The sequence below is a fragment of the Cydia fagiglandana genome, chromosome 2, assembly GCF_963556715.1.
Source record: "Cydia fagiglandana chromosome 2, ilCydFagi1.1, whole genome shotgun sequence".
NCBI classification, from domain to species: Eukaryota; Metazoa; Arthropoda; class Insecta; order Lepidoptera; family Tortricidae; genus Cydia; species Cydia fagiglandana.
Window position 1 is genome coordinate 7,827,297 of NC_085933.1, and position 23,802 is coordinate 7,851,098.

At 48.4% G+C, this 23,802-nt stretch overlaps 1 protein-coding gene across 1 annotated transcript in view; it reads left to right on the top strand.

Annotated features, from left to right (window-relative positions):
* Positions 1–1,702: 1,702 nt before the first annotated feature.
* Positions 1,703–23,802, top strand: part of LOC134674995 (protein wings apart-like) — a 36,153-nt gene continuing 14,053 nt past the window's right edge. The window contains exons 1-13 of the mRNA XM_063533143.1: positions 1,703–2,312; positions 2,649–4,498; positions 4,695–4,883; positions 5,366–5,470; positions 6,280–6,423; positions 13,503–13,624; positions 14,010–14,136; positions 14,794–15,009; positions 15,338–15,539; positions 19,151–19,269; positions 19,622–19,785; positions 21,612–21,718; positions 22,807–22,991. Of these exons, the coding sequence (XP_063389213.1) occupies positions 2,153–2,312; positions 2,649–4,498; positions 4,695–4,883; positions 5,366–5,470; positions 6,280–6,423; positions 13,503–13,624; positions 14,010–14,136; positions 14,794–15,009; positions 15,338–15,539; positions 19,151–19,269; positions 19,622–19,785; positions 21,612–21,718; positions 22,807–22,991 (3,690 nt within the window). The 5' untranslated portion in view covers positions 1,703–2,152. The remainder of the gene's footprint in view (positions 2,313–2,648; positions 4,499–4,694; positions 4,884–5,365; positions 5,471–6,279; positions 6,424–13,502; positions 13,625–14,009; positions 14,137–14,793; positions 15,010–15,337; positions 15,540–19,150; positions 19,270–19,621; positions 19,786–21,611; positions 21,719–22,806; positions 22,992–23,802) is intronic.

Sequence of the window (23,802 nt, forward strand, 5' to 3'; positions counted from 1 at the left end):
GCACGTTCGGAATGTAGGTCAGATACCTCTAACATAGCCGTGTGTCACGTTGCGCGGAATGTGTCCATCGGCGGTATTGAACCCGCGAATTTGGATGCGTCGGCGATTGCTGAGCAGGCGACGGCCGACCCGCGCCCCGCCGCCCGCCCGTCTACGTCACCGGAGACGCGCACGTCACGCGAGAGTACGTTAACCCCGAAACGTTCTTACGCTGCTACTGCTGCTAAGCCGTCTGCTGTGTCCAAGCCTAAGCAGCGGCCGAAGAAAGGGGTGCAGAGCCTTCGTGAACCTGTTCACAAGGACCAATCACAGCCGACTCTAAGGGAGTCGTGATGCGACGCGGACGGTTTCAAGAAGGTGGAGAAGAGAAGAAAACCGGCTCGTCAGAATCAGTGTGGTACCGCACCGACTGGACCCAACCATTTGCTGCGTCCTGCAACACCGTCGACGCTGCTGTATGTGTCCCGTCTACATTACCTTACGAAGGTCGACGACATCGTAAAGTATGTGAAAACGAAGACCGGATTCATCCTGAGGGTCGCGAAGTTGGAATCTCGACACAATGCTAATTTTAATTCGTTTGTGGTGAGCGTTCCGACTGATCATCTAGCGACCTTCACCAAGGAGGAGTTTTGGCCGAAGGGTGTCAAGTTTCGGCGGTTCCGCGGCCGGCTCCCTGACACTGCGGGGTTGCGTAATGCATCGCAGCCATAATGTGATTTGTAGTGTTTAGTTTTAAAATATATTTTTATAATATGTATGCTAGTTTTAAGGTATTTATGTATGGGCCACTAGTTGCCTGAAATAAAGATTTTCATTCATTCATAATAACCTATACTATAATCGACAACGATTTGTCATACACACGGTAGATAACACTGCGCAAATCGGACTGCACAGTTTAATCGCTACGATTTATCGTTACGTATGTAGCCGACATTATATGGTACGGAATGACAGGTATGAACGGGACGTCGCTATACACATGCATAGTGCGCTAGAAAATGGGGGCCTAAGTAGGTTATCGCGAAAACCGAAATTTGCGGGAATCTTTTTGTCTTACTCCAATCAAGGCGTAATAAGAGTCACAGAGTAAAGTGCCCGCAATTTGCAAACTTCCATTCCTGATCAGGAAACCTAACGTCTGCGGACAGCCTAAAAGCCGTTACAGACGGGCGTACTAAAGCCAAGACTTTGGTCCATGTGTCCGTGTGTAAGACGGTTCGCCGTACATAGATATTATTATGCCCGCTGGTTCGATGACTAAACTAACGTCATATTCTAAAGAATTCGTTATGAAACTTATGAATGATAATGTCTCACCAAATAAATGACTTGTCCCTGATAAGATCTCATAATTTTTAGTTTTAGCGCCATCTACATATTATTGACCTTAACTCGACATCTATTCATGGTTGACTGGCTGCATAACCACAGTTGGACACTATATCTGAATTGTTAACCTAGATGTCACTATAATCGCAGCGATTTATAACACTACACGGTTTCTGGAAATCATGATTGATAGAAGGAAATATAATTATATGTCTGTGTTGCATAAAACTTATTCATATTTGAAATAATCAAAAAAATAAATACAAGTGTAGCCGGGCCTTTTCCATCATTTTCTTTATGGTTAGTAAACCATAGACAAGAAGTTTTGAGTTTGTATTGTATTCATTTCGCCATTGCCCCATTGGTTGAATTATTACTTCATCTTGTTTTCCAATATGGCGCCGTCTGTGCTATGAGATGACAACATCGTAGTTTGTGTCGGATTTGTCATAATCAAAATTTGTTTTAGTCGATATTAATTTATCTACCTCATATGTTCAAAGAAAATCGGTAATTCTAACGATAGTTACATAATCGTGCCACGCTTGTTAAAGAATCATCCAGTCGATGCGTCCTTCTGTGAGAAAAGTACTTAGCTGCCGTAAAAATGGCGGGTGTATCTTTACTGATTGTGTTTTCATATCATTCGGAGAAAGTAAAAGAATAGGCTAAAAGTGATTGTAGTCGCGTATTGAGTGTCAGTTATATTACGTATAATAGGACGGCATGTTTTGTATCTTGCTGTTTTGACATTTGAAGAGGTGATTGATTCGGGAGAAACGGTGCAGGTGTCATCGTTATTAATGAAATTATCAGTATGTCGCGCTGGGGCAGAGGCCGAGGCGGCAGTGTGGCCGTGCCGCTTGATAGTGCCCTGTTTAGAGAAAATAGTAATTGCCCGACGGCCGCTCGCTCAGCGGGCACGGTCGGGAAGTGGGGAATCACAAGCTTTACGTCGATTAGAAGCGCTCCTTACGGTAAGGATTATCACACATTTGGTGTACTTAATTATTTATAACATTTCAAAAATATTATACTCTATCTATACAATAAGTACTTTATGTATTCTGCGTCTTTGCCGCCTTTTGGTCCACTCCACAACTTAGAAATGTAATTAAACCTAAATTGTTCAATTAAACTTTAACACACTCGTAGTTTATAGTTCCGATTAGAGATTGTGGATTTCTGCTTCCTATGAAGGTTTAATTAAAGTTCTTATTATCATAGGATACAAATTGACTAATTCCACAATAAACATAATAGTACAATTTCCCATGACTTGGAATTGATGATATATTTTTTCATATTTACAGCCTACACCAGTAATGTTCTTAAAAAGCCAGTCCAAGATCAGAACAGTCCGCTGACAGTGCCTGCGGTGGAAACAGATCAACCCCCACCTAAACCTAAGAAATTTTTCAAATCGCGCAATGCAGAGCCTTTCCCACCTGTTCCTCAAATTACATATGCACCACCAGTACCTGCAGCTCCATTATCCCCGGAGCACCCTTCGAATAGCAAAGAAAAGAAAGCTACCAAAAGAAGTAGAGCGTACAACAGGGACTCTTCATCACCAGAATTGCCTCGGCGGAACTCTGAAAAGGCTAAAGCTAGAAAAAGTTCTGTGGCCACAAAGGCTGCCAAGAAAGCAGAACCACAGCCTGAAAATGCTCAACCTAGGAGTACACGGTATTTGGTTCGCAATCGTGATAAAGTAATTAATTATGCTGAAGATGGCAGCAACAGTCCCATTCCTGAGTTTTCACGATATGAATCATTAGCTCCGAGAGTATCTTCACCAAAAACTAGCCCGTTGGTCTCAAGCCCTGTGCCCCCTAAAGTTGAAGTGGCCAGTCCCTCAACTAGTAAAGAGGTGGTGAGCCCCTCTACAAGCAAAGATGGTAATGAAGAAAGAAAACCACCTCCTATTGTACTAAGAATATCAAAGGGTACATCGAGGATAGTCAGTACTGATTCTAATGAAGGTTTCACATCACCTGGTTCTGACAGGCATTCATCTATGGACATGCATTCAGATCTTGGTATAGATCACAAAAAGAGCCCATCCATGGAAACAATATGTTCACCAAAACATGAGGGTCTTAAAATCACTATCAAATGTAGTGGTCTCAGCCAAGAAAGCAAAAAAGAAAAGAAAAAGGATAAAAAAGAACACAAGTCACATAAGAAACATCACAAAGCCAGTACAGATGACGATGCCAAAAAAGCTACATCGCCATTGCCTGGTTCAGACACATATGATCTTTACAAGACCCTTGCCTCCCCAGGTCATGATAGTGACAAGGACAGAAATAAAGCTCCAAGTGGGGAAGATGATATTGAGTCTCAACTAGCAAAGCTTGATTCCACTGGGTCATCACATAAATCTCCTAGGATAGACGTGTTACCAACAGAGCCACCACCAGAACCTAAGCCCCCAGAGGGTGGCAGGGCCCGTCGAGCTAGACAAGTTATTAACTACAATGAAAATGATGATTATTTGGATAAATTGACTTCTGGCCATTCAAGCAAGCAAACCGTTAAAACAGTCAGTGACCTTAAAAAAGAAAGTAGAAGAGGGAGAAAGAAACATGAGGCTGCTGTGCTAGAGGCTGCTGCAGCGGAGAATGAAAGCAAAGCAGAATCTCATATAGAGAAGAATGATTTGATTGATATATTGTCGGGCTCAAATGTAGATGAGGGGAAAACAGAAGTCAAGCACAAAAAGCAAAAAGCTAAAGCACTACAAAACAAGCACTCTAGCCCTGATTATGGAGCTGAGCTGTCTCAGGAGCCCACGCATGAACAAGAAGAAAACCAGCATGAGCCTTTAGAAGATGAACAAATGGAAACTGCACCTGAATCAAATATAAATGATGCAGGTAGTCATTCACAACCTCCCACTCAAGCTACAGATTCTGATTATAATAGTTGTCCAACTGAATTCTCTGAGGATGATTCTCAAAAGAATCAACAGGAGGATGTATTTAAATCACCGCATGGCATTGATGATGAGCATGTCGAAGACAAACCTAGTGTGAAATTAGTTATAACCAAAAAGAAGGGTTCTATATTCAAGAGCAAATCACTTGTTAATGATAATCCATCTCCACTACCAGCAAGGAAAAGACGCCATTTATATAAACATGAATGGGCCAATGATGTAAGTACTCATGCATAAAGTTATCATCATGAACTTGAGACTATCACAATAAGGTCAAATTTACCACAAAACAATGGGTTGTTATCATAATAACAATTTGTATGGTATAAAGTCTGTTTTCACGTTTATTATTGATGATTGATAGCAAGTGTTATTATTGATTGATGTAATTGTCAAATATTTATATAATTTGCAGAAAGGAAATGAAACTCCACGGCCTGAGCAGCCCGAGAACACTGAAGTAAGGAACCCAGCCAGCCAGGTACCCGAAGAGCTCACGAAGGTCACTAGGTATAGGGCACCCGATCCCATCATGGATGACCCAACATCCATTGAAGCTGTCAAGCCCTATACCAGTGTTAGGTGTGCTAAAGAAGCTAAGGAGGTATGTGTACATTTTTCATTATTTTTTTTATGTAGTAGTAAACTGTTGTAAAATAACATTAAAGATAATTTGGCAATACAGTTGTAAATTGCGTGAGTAGGACCAAACGCTTATTGGACAAACAGCGACCTGGACCAAATGCGAGCCAGACGAACGGCTAACAAATCGTATTTATGAAGTATTGAGTACTTATGGATAGATAATAAAACGAACATAATTAGTATTTTTTTGTTTATGTAATCTTGAGTTATGTCATTGGCCAAAGCAAGGTCAGGATTATGGTGCAATGATACTGGGTCATTCACCTAGTTGGTCGCAAAACGAAAAGTATGGAGCTGTCAGGCAACCAAAATTGTTTGCATTTGGTGAACAACCTAGCCTAGAATGATAGTGCCATTATTCGAAATACAAAGTAATGGAAAAGTGTAAGTACAGTTTCATTGAAGCAGGTTTGTTAATTTATTTCTGTTTTTTTTTTACAGTATTACACAGTAGTGAGAAATGTGAAGAAAGCACATCAAATACAGGAGATTGGAGAGTATCAAGAATTTAATGATGATGTAGATTACCTTCTAGACGCATTACAGGTGAGTTACTTTAAAATGCTACTGCCTGTTTTAATTTAACGTAAAGGTTCCTGCAGACGGTACGAGAACTTGTATTCGACGTTACATTGCGACATTTGATACGTCAATCAAATGTGCTCACTTCAGTAGTCTTTAATGTTACGAAAATCGCATGCGATTTCTCGCACCATCTAAATGATTCATAATGTAACTGTCGGAAAAAAAATATGTTCGAGGATAGGGAGTCATAGCAAATAAAACTCAGAAATCAGTTGAAAATCAGATTGCCAGGGTCATCACTGCCTTTATGCTTTCTCAATCTTATGGGCAATCAAGGGGTTGTTTTTTAACCGACTTCAATTTCATAGAAGGAGGAGGTTCTGTATTTGGTTGTGCTTATTTTTTTTTTCTATGTATGTTCACCAATTACTCCGACATCCATTGTCCGATTTGAGTAATTCTTTTTTTGTTTGAAAGGTGCTACCTCCGAAATCCCCCATGGTCCCATTTTAATTTGGTTCTGTTCTGATGATGGGATCCATGAGGAATTGAGGGAACTCCTCAATTTTTAAAGGCACATGCATGGTGGTTTGGGCGTTTTCTTAAGCAACTAGAGCATTTTCTCCCGAAAACCACCAATTTGATGAAGTAGACCGTAGACCTGATGATGATGATTATTTTGATGATAATGATGATGACTTCAAACATATCACTTGGTAACGCATAGACTTAAAAAAGAATAATATTTTATTTCATCCTTTTTGAAGTCGGTTTAATTTTTTTTGTAAAAAGTTTTTATTCCATGTCCATATGTAATATGTAATCAACAGGACAACAACCCGATATCGACGCGCTGCCTGTCCGCCATCACGCTGGCCAGCAAGTGCACGGCGCCCGCGTTCCGCATGCACCTGCGCGCGCACGGCACCGTGCAGAAGTTCTTCAGCGCGCTGCACGACGCCACCAACGACCAGGTACAGATGCAACCAGACCAAAAATATAAGCCTATATGTCATTTACATATAGGCTTATATTTTTGGTCTGGTTGCATCCATCAATAATAATCGACGGACTGACAGATGTATGTTGAAGACTATGAAACTTTTTATATAGAAAGCTATGAAACTTTTTATAATTTATAGGGAAAGTGAACCGTAAGCGACAGCACATGCTTATGGGTGTGAAGTGCCAATGTCAAGTCAAGATCAAGTTTTCGATTCAGCATATAAGGAAGCAGACTCCAACGCGCACGGTCCCTATATATACAAAATAAAAACAGTAGCTACAAGCCAACCCTTAGATTTTATTATATTTTCTCGTTTTCAACCGCCAGCCGTTCGTCACTCTTTAGAGCTTAACTTTGTTTCACTTCATCTTACCATTATATTATAAAGCTACTTCCGACAAGTGATGTTAAGCGGAAAATGATATGCAGCATGCGACAATAGCATACAACTAAGATTTTTGTCATTCAACTCTCAAATAGCGACACAAGTAAAGGCTTAGTTCTTACCAATTGTCTTTCAAGCTTTATAACGGCTCCATTAAAAAATATGTAAGGAACACATTCTTATAACTAACATGAAGCACTCGTTAACTCTGTAATATGCTCCCTAAATTACATTTCCAGTTATTATTCTTACGGAACGGTAGTTTTATAGATACGACTGTAAAAATAATAAGGCACTGGTTTCGACGGTAAAACAAAATGTAATGTCAGTAATAAACAGACAAAAATAGTATCAAAAAAACATAGACAATAAAACGTATATTTATATAAAAAGGTTGTGTGTTGCACATTCTCCCCTTTTTTAGAGAGAGACGAGGACCTTCGCTAGTTTTCTCAGGGGTCTGCGCAACACGCCAACGGCGGTAACAACATCCGCCACTCTTGTTATCCCGTCTCTACCAGGGTAAAGGGCGGTAACGCGACCCTTGGGCCACGAGCCTCTTGGTAGGTTAGGATCGCAAACTATCACAATATCGCCTACTGCGACATTAGGCGGCGACCCTCCCCCCGTACGTGGCGCCAAGTAGGGCAGGTATTCCTTTACCCAGCGCTGCCAGAAATGGTCAGCCAGTCTCACCGCCTTGCGCCACTTGCTTGGACTAAGGAGATCCGCCTCGGTCAGGGTAGCGGGTATGGGGCGGCCAGGTGGAGATGTGAGTATGAAGTGGGCCGGTGTTAGAGCCTCTTCAGCTTCGGGATCAAGCGACACATGCGTAAGCGGACGCGTATTTACTAGGGCTTCAGCCTCCGCCAATAGTGTGCTTAAAACTTCGTCTGAGGGAGCCTGTTCTCTGAGGGTCACTTTTAAAGCTTCTTTAACACTGCGAACTAACCGCTCCCACGCCCCACCCATAAAAGGTGCTGCGGGAGGAATGAACCGCCAATTGATTGATTCGTTGGCGGCAAAATCTTCAACAGAGTCACCGTAAAGAGCTCGTAACTCCCTGTTTGCCCCAACAAAGGCTGTTCCGTTGTCTGACCAGATCTCATGTGGTGTTCCTCGACGAGAAATAAAACGGCGTAGACACATTATGGCTGCGTCCGTCGATAAACTGTGTACCACTTCAAGATGTACGGCGCGGATGACGAGGCACGTAAATAGGGCAACGTAGCGCTTCTCCCTTCTTCGACCAACCGAAACAAGTACGGGTCCAAAGTAGTCCAGGCCGACGAAAGAGAACGGTCTTTGATGATGAGCCAAACGAGCCTCCGGTAGATCTCCCATCGGTGGTTGGAAAGTTCTGGCACGGTGAAGTTTGCAAAACTGGCAGTCATGGGCCACTACACGGACAGCATTTCTAAGGCCTAAAATCCAAAATCTTTGGTGGAGGTCGTTCAAGACTTTTTCTTTGTTCGCATGACCAGCTTTTTGATGATATCTGGCTATTAGTAGGCGTACTGCTGGATGTTTCCCGTCTAAAATCAGCGGTCGTTTAACTTCATCGGTGACGCCTGGTGCTGCGACTATACGACTGGACATTCGAAGTTGTTCGTTGTCATCTATGAAGGGGGACAGTGTGAAAAGGCGGCTGCTTCGTGGCAACGGGTCTCGATTTTTTATCCGCAAAATATCCTCTTTGAAGGAATCCAGTTGGCTTTGCCGCAAAATATGGCGCTCGGCAAGGCGTAAATCGGTCGCGGTTATTCTTGGTAGGATGTTAGGGGGATTAGAGGTACCAGGAGAGGATGTGCAACTTGGATGGAAGGAACATAAGAGTCCTTCAAGACGAGGAAGATTGAAGTTAACGTCTCGTCTTCTTATACTACGCATTCGCAATAGTGATATGAATTGATGCGCTTTTGCCGTTGCTCGCACCATTCTCAGCCATGAGCTGAATCGACTTGGATCCGCAGAGACTGGTGCGGGCAGATCAGTCTCGGTGATAAGATGAATGATATTTTTATACTCTTCGCGGCCTAGTCCGCTGACATCAATTTGAGGTTCAGCGGGCCAGTCCGAGGAAAAGAGAAAGGTAGGCCCTGAGATCCAGCGAGATTCTGGAGAGAGCACAAAACGTTTGACACGTGTGGCATCATCGGCTACGTTTAGGTCGCTCGGCACCCAATGCCACTCGCTGATGTTAGTAAGCTCCAGTATCTCGCCAACTCTATGAGATACAAAGGGTTTAAGGGTGCGGGCAGATCAGTCTCTGCGATAAGATGAATGATATTTTTATACTCTTCGCGGCCTAGTCCGCTGACATCAATTTGAGGTTCAGCGGGCCAGTCCGAGGAAAAGAGAAAGGTAGGCCCTGAGATCCAGCGAGATTCTGGAGAGAGCACAAAACGTTTGACACGTGTGGCATCATCGGCTACGTTTAGGTCGCTCGGCACCCAATGCCACTCGCTGATGTTAGTAAGCTCCAGTATCTCGCCAACTCTATGAGATACAAAGGGTTTAAGGGTGCGCGCATCACTGCGAAGCCAACCCAGCGCAGTCATTGAGTCGCACCAGAAAACACGTCTCATTGGCTTCAGTCGATGGGATTCGCATATCGACGTGGCAAGACGCGCGGCCATTAGAGCACCTTGAAGTTCTAAACGAGGAATGGAGACAGGCCTAATTGGGGACACGCGGACTTTACTGCAGATGAGGGAGAGCCCAACATCGCCATTTACATAAAGAAAGCGCCAATAGGCCACAGCGGCGAATGCGGACTCACTTGCATCCGAAAACACGTGCAATTGGCACTCTACTACCTCGAGATCGCTCAAGTTATAGCGGCGTGGTATCCGTAAACTGGAAGTGGAGATCAGGTCTTGAAACCATAACTTCCACGCGGCGCTGTCACATTGAGAAAGCTCTTGGTCCCAGTTCAAACCCTTGCGCCAAGCGTCTTGAAACATAATACGACCACGAACGACGATTGGTGCAAGGATTCCTAGCGGGTCATAAATTCTCATTACGTGCACTAGAACCTCTCGCTTTGTTAGCTTCTCTGGCAACGCGGTATCTTTCCTAATACCAGTATTAAAACCAATCAGGTCGTTTCCGGGTTGCCAGATAAGACCTAGCGTGCGAACCGGCGTAGCCAGACGACCTAATTCAACGTCAACATTATTAGAGTGAGGGACCTCAAGCAATGATTCTTTAGGTAACAACGAAAGCGCACTAGGGTTATTCGACGTCCAGCCGCGCATTTCAAAACCGGCGTGAGCGTGTACGGTGTAAATATCGGCTGCCAGCTTGGCAGCCTTGCCGACGTCGTCTAAGCTAGTAATGCAATCGTCCATGTAATGGTCGTCGATGATTACTCGAGCCGCGTCAGGGTAAGTTTCCTGCCATTCTAAAGCATTTTTATTTTTTATGTGTATGGCAGTAAATGGGCTCGACGCGGCGCCAAAAATCATGGATGACATGCGGTACGTTCTAATCGGTTCACCCGGGGTATCTCGCCACAAAAACCTTTGCGCGTCTCTGTCTTTTTCAATAATTTTGATCTGCGGAAACATTTCACGAATGTCAGCATTTAAAGCGACGGCACCCTCGCGAAAACGCATCAAAACACCCAGCAAAGGTTGCAAAAGATCAGGGCCAGTCAATAACAAAGAGTTTAATGACACGCCGTGAGATTTTGCAGCCGCGTCGTGTACCGTTCGCAACTTATTGGGTTTATTTGGATTAATCACGCCAAAGTGCGGTAGATACCAAACGGGACGTCCAGAAGCAGGGCGAGAAGAACATTGTTCAGCGTATTCTTTGGATAGCATGTCATGAATATTGCGACGATAACGTTCAGCATAGCAAGGATCTTTAATCATTTTCTTTTCTAAGCTGAGGAATCTGGACAGTGCTAACTTGTAACTGTCAGGAATGTCCATATTATCAGCCTTCCATAGCAATCCTACCTCAAAACGACCACCCGGCAGACGGTGAGCTGTGCTCTCTAGTACTTGTATGGCACGCTCATCATCAGCGTTGCGGGCCTCTTTTTTCGATATACCAATTGAATCGATCTTAAATTGCTCCCTAATAAGTCGCTCTACAGTAAAATAATCACTATCGGAGTCAAGTTCGCTTACTGCGATATGATTGACAACGTCAACCCGTTTAGTCTTGCTGCAACCGAAACCAAACAAAACCCAGCCAAGAGCTGTTAAAATAGCTGCAGGTTGTGTCCTGGTTCCTTTGCGCACGTCTTTAGCGAATGACAAATGCCAATTGTCAAGTCCTATGATCAGCATGGGCTTTATGTCCCCGTAGCAAAATTCACCGGCTATATCAGCTAAATAAGAGTATTTGCGCACACTATCTTGATGCGCACACTGCCGCGCAGCACCTAAACTATTAGTCGATCTAGCCTTTTTAATAGAGTGAACTTCGGTTGAATGACGACCCTGTATATTAAAATTGACATACTGCACTTTAACGTCCTTGCTTAAACCAAGTACGCAATCTACGTGAATTACCCTATCGGAGGTTTTCGCTCCAATTCGTGAAGTAATTTCAGAGTCAATATACGTGCCTGAGGACCCATCGTCCAATAACGCGAATGTGTCAACGCTACCAGAGGGTCCAGACACAGTGACGGCAACTATTTTTAACAACGGCCGTTCAGAAGGCACTTTGGGTAATGAAGAGGTCGCATGCGTCAGAATATCGTGTTCCGAGTCGTCAGGTAGTGGAGCTGCAGCGGGCGCGTCGGGCAGGCTGCCGGCCGCGGGCGCAGTCACGCCAGACGTCGATGGCACTTGCTCGTCGTCGTCGTCGTCGGAGTCGCCGTCGGTGGTGCCGTCGTTGTCCTCCACGTCGATGTGCGCAGTAACGACGCGTTCAAATTTAGACCCGTGTAACAAATTATGATGACGCATTTCGCAACCTTCTACACTACATACTTTTTTCATACATGAAGTTTTGTTCTTATGGAAACCTTTTTTCAAACACCTATGACATATTTTATTCTTTTTGATAAATTGCCACCTATCATTTATTGACAGTTTGACAAACTTGTCACAATGGTAGGTGGCAATTTATCAAAAAGAATAAAATATGTCATAGGTGTTTGAAAAAAGGTTTCCATAAGAACAAAACTTCATGTATGAAAAAAGTATGTAGTGTAGAAGGTTGCGAAATGTAATGTCACTAATAAACAGACAAAAATAGTATCAAAAAAACATAGACAATAAAACGTATATTTATATAAAAAGGTTGTGTGTTGCACAGGTAGCTTAAAAGCATCTCAGGTCAATTTGATTATAACTGTAACGTGACCTACATAGGGTTCGATTCTGTTATCCGATGTGATGCGAGTGCTGCCATCTATCAAATAGGGCCTCACTTAACATGACAGATACGAATGTGCATTTTGTACTCGTATGGCCTGTCCACTTTCTAAGATCATGTTCGCTATACATTTACTATGGCTTACGTGATCTTAGAAAAACGGATGGACAAGGTAGAAGTACTAGTGCTCGACGCTGCACTAGTATTCGACATGGGCACTTTATGTCAAAGTAATATAGTTTAAATTTGAATGGCGAAGATTTTTCTGTATTCAAATTTAATCCTTATTTTCTGTATGAATAAACTTGACGTTTCTATTTTATTATTCTCTATTCTTCTTCTTAGTCGGATACTCTTGTCAGAGCAGTCGTGGTCATTGAGGTGGTTGTACGGCCTTTTTTGTTGTTTCCCGCCACGCTTCTCTATTTATTGCATTCCGCACGCACATATTTAAAGGTGACCCGGTGAGAGCTTTAACTTGGTGGGTCCATCGCATTGAAGGCCGCAATCTGGGTCTTGTGCCATCCACTCTGCCCTGTACAACAAGCCTCTCCATGGCGTTATCTTCCTTGTGCGTAACGTGACCGAAGTAGCTAAGGATACGAGAGAGGATTTTCTTATTATTGGGGCATTTACTTCGCCGTATTTGTTCTATCTATCTAATAAATTGTTTTATTCACAAAAAACATGTTTAGTAAACATGATTTTTATCATGTATATATTTTTTATACTATTATGTTCTTCTTGGGCACTAGATTAGGTATTCTACTACTCTTTTTTCTTTTCTTTGAGACGATTCTAATGAGCTATAACTTAATAAGTCTGCGTAATTTTTTACGAAGCTCCAACAAAAAACCCGGATAAAATGCGTCTAAGTCGTCCCGCCTCTCCTTTTTGATCTGCCTGAACCCCGGCCTGCACCATCGATGGTGTTCCGTGGGTCCCACTATAACATTACAATGAAATAATGAGGCCCAATAAACAAAGTCACAATTGGTTGGGCCACCTTGAGAGAATGGATTAAGATCGGAACGTGAACAGAGCATACCTGGGCCGTCCAGCAGGAAGACGTCCTACCGGACGCCCCAGATATCGCTGCTGCGACATGGTGGAGGCGAATCTGAGCAAACTTCGAGTCAACAATTGGCGAGAGGTCGCACAGGACGGAGAAAAGTGGCGCTGTCTTGTTTCGGAGGCCAACTCTCATTTTGGATCGCTGAGCCAACGGAGTAATAGTAGTAGTAGTAATACAAGCATTGTAAATTTAAAGCTTGATGAAAAATTTAATTGTGTTGTTACAAATCGCATTTAATTTTCAGAGCTTGGGTCTGTGCACGGCGACGGTCATGTTCGTGCTGTCCCAAGACCGACTCAACATGGATCTGGACCGGGAGTCTCTGGAGCTCATGTTAAATTTGCTCGAATCTGATGTATCGCACAAGTAAGTTATTTCTAGTTATGATACAATACTTCTTATTTTGTTGCATCACCCTGACAGTGAAAGTGTAAAAGGTGCAGCGGGGCAATTTCGCCTGTGGGGTAATTTCAACTATTCAAAATATTCAATCACCATTCATCAAGGATTACATTGAGGAGAGGCCGGGCCTATCTTTACATGTATTTCGGCATTTTCGGCTGATATGATGGTGTAGACCAGCGATCGGCACCCTTTTTAGCAGCCAAGGGCCTACAGAATAGCCAGGGGGCTCGCGGGCCGCAGGTTGCCGACCGCTGGTGTAGACGACTCCAGTTAAAATGTCGAGGGTTCGTCCACTCTTAATCGTCTATTATACTTCTACGATTTCACTTAAACATTTTTATTATAGAAATGCGCTTGATGACTGCGGGCTCACGTCTGCCCAGCTGGCAAAGACGCAAGAGCGGGTGCGGGAGCTGTGCGCGGAAATCAAGAGCCAAGGGAAAGCCAAGCATTTAGATTTGGATAACATTACCGTAAGTCATCATCCAGTGTTCTTATTATTTCAAGTTTGGGGTGGGCCTAAGGTTCTAATAGGTAACATCAGAACTATAATATAAAAAGATTTTTTTTTACATGGTTATTGTTCAAAGCTAAATTAATATTTTTGGAAACCAAATTTGTACTAAAAGCCTCATTAGGCGGATCCATGCAGAACGAGCCGTCACGAAAATGCATAAAGACGTGCCTTACCTGGCGCAACAAATGCCTTTAACTTTTCAACGCTGTGTTAAACACAAAAGTTCACTCAGATGCCCGTTACCGAAGTGCCAAAACTGAAGTTGAACTTTGCATATATATGACCTACGGTCTGTGACGGATTAATCCGACGTTGGACCTACGGTGCGGGTATATGCATAAGGGTAACATTCCATTTCTAACCGCAGCTGCATTACTGTCAATTTTACTATGGAAATTGCACTACGCGTAAGTACCGGTAGTGCAGCTGCGGTTAGAAATGGAGTGTTACCATAAGCGTTAAAAAGGTCATTACGTGTACACGGATTGAATACTACTACTACTACCCTACTATGCTACTTCCCTGTATGTATAATTGGTGGCTGTTAAAAGATCCGGTCCAATTTGTTGTTATTTGACTATTGCCTGCAGTGTATAAAACGTCACCTTTGCAGGTGGGCCACTTAGCCATGGAGACGCTACTATCGCTAACCTCGAAGCGCGCCGGCGAGTGGTTCAAGGAGGAGCTGCGCGTGCTGGGCGGCGTGGACCACATCGTGCGCACCATCCAGGACTGCGCGGCGCGGCTGGAGGCGCCGGCGGCCAGCTGGGGCCCGGCCGACGTGGACGTGCTGAGGAAGGCCGACCGCTGTCTGCGCGTGCTGGAGAACGTGAGTATATTATATGGGCTGGATATAATGTTAGTAGGGCAGATATTTATTTATTACCAACATCGACGTTGCCCAAATAACTCCTGAAAACTACGGATTGCGGACGTTGACTAAGTTTTTTCAACCCCTTGAGCGACCTACGGCCCCATTCGTGAAATGAATTATAGATTAACTAGATACGATATAGTAAAGTTATATGACATCCCACGGGTAAAGGTACCTTATGACGGTTGGACGTCCACGAGAGACACTCCATGTTCAAGCCACAAAGCGTGGCCCTTCGGGTTATTCCGCGGATACCGAGATAATATTGCTTTATGTTCCTTAGGTGACGCAGCAGAACGAGGACAACCAGCTGTATCTGGTGGGCGAGTCGCTGGGCGCGGCGCGTACGTTCTGCGCGCTGTTCCGGCGCTGCGCGGGCGAGGCGCGCGCCGCCGCCGGCCGCCTGCAGCTCGCGCTGCTCGACGCCGCGCTGCCCGCCGTCAAAGTGCTCGTCAACCTGTCGCACTCCTTCTCTCCCAGCAACGGTCAGTACTGTTAGAGCGAGACCACCGGCTGTTCCGGCGCTGCGCGGGCGAGGCGCGCGCCGCCGCCGGCCGCCTGCAGCTCGCGCTGCTCGACGCCGCGCTGCCCGCCGTCAAAGTGCTCGTCAACCTGTCGCACTCCTTCTCTCCCAGCAACGGTCAGTACTGTTAGAGCGAGACCACCGGCTGTTCCGGCGCGGCGCGGGCGAGGCGCGCGCCGCCGCCGGCCGCCTGCAGCTCGCGCTGCTCGACGCCGCGCTGCCCGCCGTCAAAGTGCTCGTCAACCTGTCGCACTCCTTCTCTCCCAGCAACGGTCAGTACTGTTAGAGCGAGACCACCGGCTGTTCCGGCGCGGCGCGGGCGAGGCGCGCGCCGCCGCCGGCCGCCTGCAGCTCGCGCTGCTCGACGCCGCGCTGCCCGCCGTCAAAGTGCTCGTCAACCTGTCGCACTCCTTCTCTCCCAGCAACGGTCAGTACTGTTAGAGCGAGACCACCGGCTGTTCCGGCGCGGCGCGGGCGAGGCGCGCGCCGCCGCCGGCCGCCTGCAGCTCGCGCTGCTCGACGCCGCGCTGCCCGCCGTCAAAGTGCTCGTCAACCTGTCGCACTCCTTCTCTCCCAGCAACGGTCAGTACTGTTAGAGCGAGACCACCGGCTGTTCCGGCGCTGCGCGGGCGAGGCGCGCGCCGCCGCCGGCCGCCTGCAGCTCGCGCTGCTCGACGCCGCGCTGCCCGCCGTCAAAGTGCTCGTCAACCTGTCGCACTCCTTCTCTCCCAGCAACGGTCAGTACTGTTAGAGCGAGACCACCGGCTGTTCCGGCGCGGCGCGGGCGAGGCGCGCGCCGCCGCCGGCCGCCTGCAGCTCGCGCTGCTCGACGCCGCGCTGCCCGCCGTCAAAGTGCTCGTCAACCTGTCGCACTCCTTCTCTCCCAGCAACGGTCAGTACTGTTAGAGCGAGACCACCGGCTGTTCCGGCGCGGCGCGGGCGAGGCGCGCGCCGCCGCCGGCCGCCTGCAGCTCGCGCTGCTCGACGCCGCGCTGCCCGCCGTCAAAGTGCTCGTCAACCTGTCGCACTCCTTCTCTCCCAGCAACGGTCAGTACTGTTAGAGCGAGACCACCGGCTGTTCCGGCGCGGCGCGGGCGAGGCGCGCGCCGCCGCCGGCCGCCTGCAGCTCGCGCTGCTCGACGCCGCGCTGCCCGCCGTCAAAGTGCTCGTCAACCTGTCGCACTCCTTCTCTCCCAGCAACGGTCAGTACTGTTAGAGCGAGACCACCGGCTGTTCCGGCGCTGCGCGGGCGAGGCGCGCGCCGCCGCCGGCCGCCTGCAGCTCGCGCTGCTCGACGCCGCGCTGCCCGCCGTCAAAGTGCTCGTCAACCTGTCGCACTCCTTCTCTCCCAGCAACGGTCAGTACTGTTAGAGCGAGACCACCGGCTGTTCCGGCGCGGCGCGGGCGAGGCGCGCGCCGCCGCCGGCCGCCTGCAGCTCGCGCTGCTCGACGCCGCGCTGCCCGCCGTCAAAGTGCTCGTCAACCTGTCGCACTCCTTCTCTCCCAGCAACGGTCAGTACTGTTAGAGCGAGACCACCGGCTGTTCCGGCGCGGCGCGGGCGAGGCGCGCGCCGCCGCCGGCCGCCTGCAGCTCGCGCTGCTCGACGCCGCGCTGCCCGCCGTCAAAGTGCTCGTCAACCTGTCGCACTCCTTCTCTCCCAGCAACGGTCAGTACTGTTAGAGCGAGACCACCGGCTGTTCCGGCGCTGCGCGGGCGAGGCGCGCGCCGCCGCCGGCCGCCTGCAGCTCGCGCTGCTCGACGCCGCGCTGCCCGCCGTCAAAGTGCTCGTCAACCTGTCGCACTCCTTCTCTCCCAGCAACGGTCAGTACTGTTAGAGCGAGACCACCGGCTGTTCCGGCGCTGCGCGGGCGAGGCGCGCGCCGCCGCCGGCCGCCTGCAGCTCGCGCTGCTCGACGCCGCGCTGCCCGCCGTCAAAGTGCTCGTCAACCTGTCGCACTCCTTCTCTCCCAGCAACGGTCAGTACTGTTAGAGCGAGACCACCGGCTGTTCCGGCGCTGCGCGGGCGAGGCGCGCGCCGCCGCCGGCCGCCTGCACCTCGCGCTGCTCGACGCCGCGCTGCCCGCCGTCAAAGTGCTCGTCAACCTGTCGCACTCCTTCTCTCCCAGCAACGGTCAGTACTGTTAGAGCGAGACCACCGGCTGTTCCGGCGCTGCGCGGGCGAGGCGCGCGCCGCCGCCGGCCGCCTGCAGCTCGCGCTGCTCGACGCCGCGCTGCCCGCCGTCAAAGTGCTCGTCAACCTGTCGCACTCCTTCTCTCCCAGCAACGGTCAGTACGGTTAGAGCGAGACCACCGGCTGTTCCGGCGCTGCGCGGGCGAGGCGCGCGCCGCCGCCGGCCGCCTGCAGCTCGCGCTGCTCGACGCCGCGCTGCCCGCCGTCAAAGTGCTCGTCAACCTGTCGCACTCCTTCTCTCCCAGCCACGGTCAGTACTGTTAGAGCGAGACCACCGGCTGTTCCGGCGCTGCGCGGGCGAGGCGCGCGCCGCCGCCGGCCGCCTGCAGCTCGCGCTGCTCGACGCCGCGCTGCCCGCCGTCAAAGTGCTCGTCAACCTGTCGCACTCCTTCTCTCCCAGCAACGGTCAGTACTGTTAGAGCGAGACCACCGGCTGTTCCGGCGCGGCGCGGGCGAGGCGCGCGCCGCCGCCGGCCGCCTGCAGCTCGCGCTGCTCGACGCCGCGCTGCCCGCCGTCAAAGTGCTCGTCAACCTGTCGCACTCCTTCTCTCCCAGCAACGGTCAGTACTGTTAGAGCGAGACCACCGGCTGTTCCGGCGCTGCGCGGGCGAGGCGCGCGCCGCCGCCGGCCGCCTGCAGCTCGCGCTGCTCGACGCCGCGCTGCCCGCCGTCAAAGTGCTCGTCAACCTGTCGCACTCCTTCTCTCCCAGCAACGGTCAGTACTGTTAGAGCGAGACCACCGGCTGTTCCGGCGCTGCGCGGGCGAGGCGCGCGCCGCCGCCGGCCGCCTGCAGCTCGCGCTGCTCGACGCCGCGCTGCCCGCCGTCAAAGTGCTCGTCAACCTGTCGCACTCCTTCTCTCCCAGCAACGGTCAGTACTGTTAGAGCGAGACCACCGGCTGTTCCGGCGCTGCGCGGGCGAGGCGCGCGCCGCCGCCGGCCGCCTGCAGCTCGCGCTGCTCGACGCCGCGCTGCCCGCCGTCAAAGTGCTCGTCAACCTGTCGCACTCCTTCTCTCCCAGCAACGGTCAGTACTGTTAGAGCGAGACCACCGGCTGTTCCGGCGCTCCGCCTGCAGCTCGCGCTGCTGATTTGTTCCACCAATCCAAACTAGCGGTGCCTTGGTATTATTTCAAGTATGCTGAGCTTCACTTTCCAAATTTTCGTTTCGCGGACATCGACGGCGAAACATTGGCATAATAGTGCTTATAAACGGTGTCGCGTTTAGTAACATAGTAAATAGTTCTTGAAATTCAAGAGCTATTTGTTATACTCCTATACGTTTAGCTCTCTGTGGTGCAAATGTGCGATATCTATGAAACCACCGTCACAGCAGAACATAGACTTCAATAAAGCTAAATATAAATATTTTTTGCTTTGTAGTGTCTCCGGGCGCGCGCGTTGTAGGCGAGCAGCCGGGCGTGATGGAGATGTGCCTCACCCTCCTTAACAACCAAAAGAACTTCATACCTGATAGCAAAAACTTCGAGTTCAGTGTTTGTGTGAGTATTGCATACCAAACAAATCACGTTCAGAAACTGAGGACGCTTTCATCTTCAAGTTAACATTTCAGCTATCTTTCTTATTTACTTTACATTTAAACCAAATCATTTTGTCTTTTCACAAAGAGTGAAGAGTGACTGATTTAATCTCTTTGAGACTACTCTATTGACCATGTAAAAAAAAAATACTTTTTACGGATTCCTTGTAAATGGCATAGGTACTTGATAAAAACTGAGTTCTCGCTTTTAACTTCTAACATGAGCTATCCAGATTCCTCTCGTGCATGAGAAAAGGCACGTGCCCAGTGGTGGTACGCATATAGGCTAAATTATTTAATTATATGTTAACCAGGTGTTGCTGCTGCTCATAAACCTGGTCCAGAACAACGAGGAGAACGCGAACCGGTTACTCAACGTGCGCATCCGCGTCGATAGCGACGAGGACATCATCTCGCGTACCGTCTCCGCGCTGGACCTGATCGTGGACCTCTTCTACAAGCGGGTCGACCTGGCCAGGTAATCATATACACATTATAGACTAGACCTGGTCCTGAACAACGAGGAGAGAACCGGTTACTTAACGTGCGCATCCGCGTCGATAGCGACGAGGACATCATCTCGCGCACCGTCTCCGCGCTGGATCTGATCGTGGACCTCTTCTACAAGCGGGTCGACCTGGCCAGGTAAATATATATGTACAGATCATAGACTAGACCTGGTCCTGAACAACGAGGAGAGAACCGGTTGCTCAACGTGCGCATCCGCGTCGATAGCGACGAGGACATCATCTCGCGCACCGTCTCCGCGCTGGATCTGATCGTGGACCTCTTCTACAAGCGGGTCGACCTGGCCAGGTAAATATATATGTACAGATCATAGACTAGACCTGGTCCTGAACAACGAGGAGAGAACCGGTTACTCAACGTGCGCATCCGCGTCGATAGCGACGAGGACAATCTCGCGCACGGTCTCCGCGCTGGATCTGATCGTGGACCTCTTCTACAAGCGGGTCGACCTGGCCAGGTAAATATATATGTACAGATCATAGACTAGACCTGGTCCTGAACAACGAGGAGAGAACCGGTTGCTCAACGTGCGCATCCGCGTCGATAGCGACGAGGACAATCTCGCGCACGGTCTCCGCGCTGGATCTGATCGTGGACCTCTTCTACAAGCGGGTCGACCTGGCCAGGTAAATATATATGTACAGATCATAGACTAGACCTGGTCCTGAACAACGAGGAGAGAACCGGTTGCTCAACGTGCGCATCCGCGTCGATAGCGACGAGGACATCATCTCGCGCACCGTCTCCGCGCTGGACCTGATCGTGGACCTCTTCTACAAGCGGGTCGACCTGGCCAGGTAATCATATACACATTATAGACTAGACCTGGTCCAGAACAACGAGGAGAGAACCGGTTACTCAACGTGCGCAACCGCGTCGATAGCGACGAGGACATCATCTCGCGCACCGTCTCCGCGCTAGACCTCATCGTGGACCTCTTCTACAAGCGGGTCGACCTGGCCAGGTAAACATATACACATCATAGACTAGACCTGGTCCTGAACAACGAGGAGAGAACCGGTTACTCAACGTGCGCATCCGCGTCGATAGCGACGAGGACATCATATCGCGCACCGTCTCCGCGCTGGACCTCATCGTGGACCTCTTCTACAAGCGGGTCGACCTGGCCAGGTAATCTTATGATGCTCCTTGCACACTATTGCTACTTGTTTGTATCTGATAGGTTGATAATGCATGTAATTACCAGAACGAACGAACGAACGAACTTTGCATTTGTTGACGTAGAACAGGGGTCACCAATTAGTTTCTTTAGGTTTTTTTGGTCCGATTTTTAAAATAAAATTACCATCGCGGTCCGTTTCTACTCGAGTTTCTTAAATAGACTAGAATAGATGGTAAGCCATGACGTGTATATGAGTTATAAATTTCAGACTTTGAAGTGTGAAGTCGAAATAAATTTCGATTTGATATTTACTTACTTACTGCTGTGGCGCAACGACCCAGTGGATATTGGCCTCCGACACCAAAGACCGCCATGCTACTCTGTCCAAAGCCGTTCCTGTCCAGATTTATTGATGAGGATTGATAAAAACTATCCTATGTCATTCCTCGGGCTTCAAGCTATCTCCATACTAAATGTAATCTAAATCAGTTTTGCGGTTTAAGCGTGAAAAGGTTACAGAAGGACAGTTTCTCTCGCAGTTAAAATATTAGTAGGGATGTTTGAGGGTATGGCAATAAGAAATTATAGGTATATAGTTGCATAACCAGCCATTGATTTAGGTATTATAACTCAAATATTTTAATATATTTTAGGAGAGCCGAAGAAAACACGGATGCTTTGCTCGATGGCGAGAAGGAATCTGATGGTGAGACTGACAAGAAGAAACAACAAGATGACATCGACGAAACTGTTGCGAAACGTAAGTATTCAGACGAACATTTGACTATTCTGCTCATAAGTATGCGATTGCGGCCTGGACCCTGTTTAATTGAAATTAATTTTTATATGGTGATTCAGTCCTCTACGGCTACTGATGATTTGGTAAATAATTGTAAATGTTTTCAAGTTTTAATTAATGTTTCTCCGAGCTTAATATTAATGATTACTTTAGAGAAATGTCAATCAAATTAGTTCTTAGGAGCCGTTATCTACGTGACCGGAACAAGTAAAGGCGCGGGCTAATTGTGCTAATGAAGATGTTTGCGAGTTCCACCTTATTCCAAAATGCTTGAGCATACCGATCACGCATGTAGCTCTCGGCCCCCGCCTTTTCTACTGCCGCGTGCAAGCATTATACTAAAAGTTGCGGGGTGCATTTACCTTTTTGACGCCAATGACGGATATATCATTCACCGCCGCACCGTAGGTCCAACGCCGAAGATTAATCCGTCACAGTCCACAGAGCAACATAAACCTACATGTATATCCATAAAGTTCAATATTACTTTTGACGTGACGTGACGTGGCGTTCGAGTGACAGCTTTTGTGTTTGACACGGCGTCGAAAAGGATAAGCGCTCAGTATCCTATGTAAATCCGGAGTCAGAGCAAGCAAACTTACCCCGTTATTCATAAACGTCTACTAAAGTTGACAAGCCGATAATAATCGTTTGTCCCCTTCCGACGTATTGGCAGGCGTGGTTCACTCCGCAATTTCGTCGCTTTGCTACAGGTAGCTAAAAGTACATCCGTTCCACCCCAATTTTGGGGACAGCCATAAGCCGCGAGTGGCGCTGTCGCCACCTAGCGGCCATATTTATGCTGATCGTAACAGACGCGTTTTGTTAGACGCGTCTTCTGTATCTAGTACTATTATTTATTCTGTGGTATCGGTATGATGGAAAGGGATTACGATTATTATCGGCATGTCAACGTTAGCAGACGTTTATGAATAAGGGCTTCGCGACCAATTTTTTAAACGGCAAAGTCGACCTTGCCGTCCATTTTTGAGAAAAATTATGAATTAAAAAAAATCTGTGACCCGCTGAGTGTGATTTCCTCGCCTCAGTGCTGGCGCGCGCGGGCACGCACATGGAGCACACGATGGTGGGCGCGTACACGGCGCTGCTGCTGGGCCACACGGCCGTGCTGGGCGCCGCGCACGCCGCCGCTGTGCGCCAGCGCGTGCCCAGCTACGCCGCCCTCCTCCCCACGCTCAAGAAGTACTACAACTTCCTGTCGCTGACCGCCAGTGTGAGTACCGCCGACACTTTTTTATGAATATACGTATAATATGATGAATCGCCAGATGGTATTAAGCGATTATTGTCGCCCGTGGACACCTGCGGTTACGGGTGCGTTGCCGGTATTTAAGATGAAAGTAAGCTGTTATGTTGAAGGTTTGGGAGTCGTATCGGTTCGGGAATACCGTGGGCGAGAGTTTATTTCGCAGGTGCGCGAGGCGAAGTTTCAGGTGAAAGGCATAGTTGAGAATTGCCTGTTGTGGCTTAGAGCGATGGCGGAAAGAAACGGTGAAAGGGATTATCTGATAATTTACTGACTTTAGTTTTAAAGTGAATACTTTTATAAATATTTAAGTGCATCCGTTTTCGTAGATTCCGTCTAAGGGTCCAATTTCTTGGTCCTGGTTGTGTATTTGCGTCTCACATTTTGCTTAGTGATAGGTTATAGGTTATAGGTTTTCGCGGGCTTGGTTTCCGCAACTCGACGTCATAATATCGCGCCTATTTTGCGTAATGGGTTGGCGGCACTATTCCTGCCAGCCCAACTCTACCAAGAAGCCTAGCAGACCCTTGACGTTGCCGACGACTTCTGGGAGAGACCCCGGTGAGCCGAGGTGTTGTGCCCGGTATTTTGCCACCCCTGGGCATTCGAGAATGACGTGGGCGGCTGTCTCCTCTGCCTCCATGCACGCTCTGCAGAGGGGGCTATCTGTAACACGTAGGGTTAGTAGGTGCTTGTTAAATGAGGCGTGTCCAGTTATTGCCCCAGCTATAAGCCGGAGCTGTGGTCTCTTCAGCTGTCGAAGCCTCCGCGACAGATT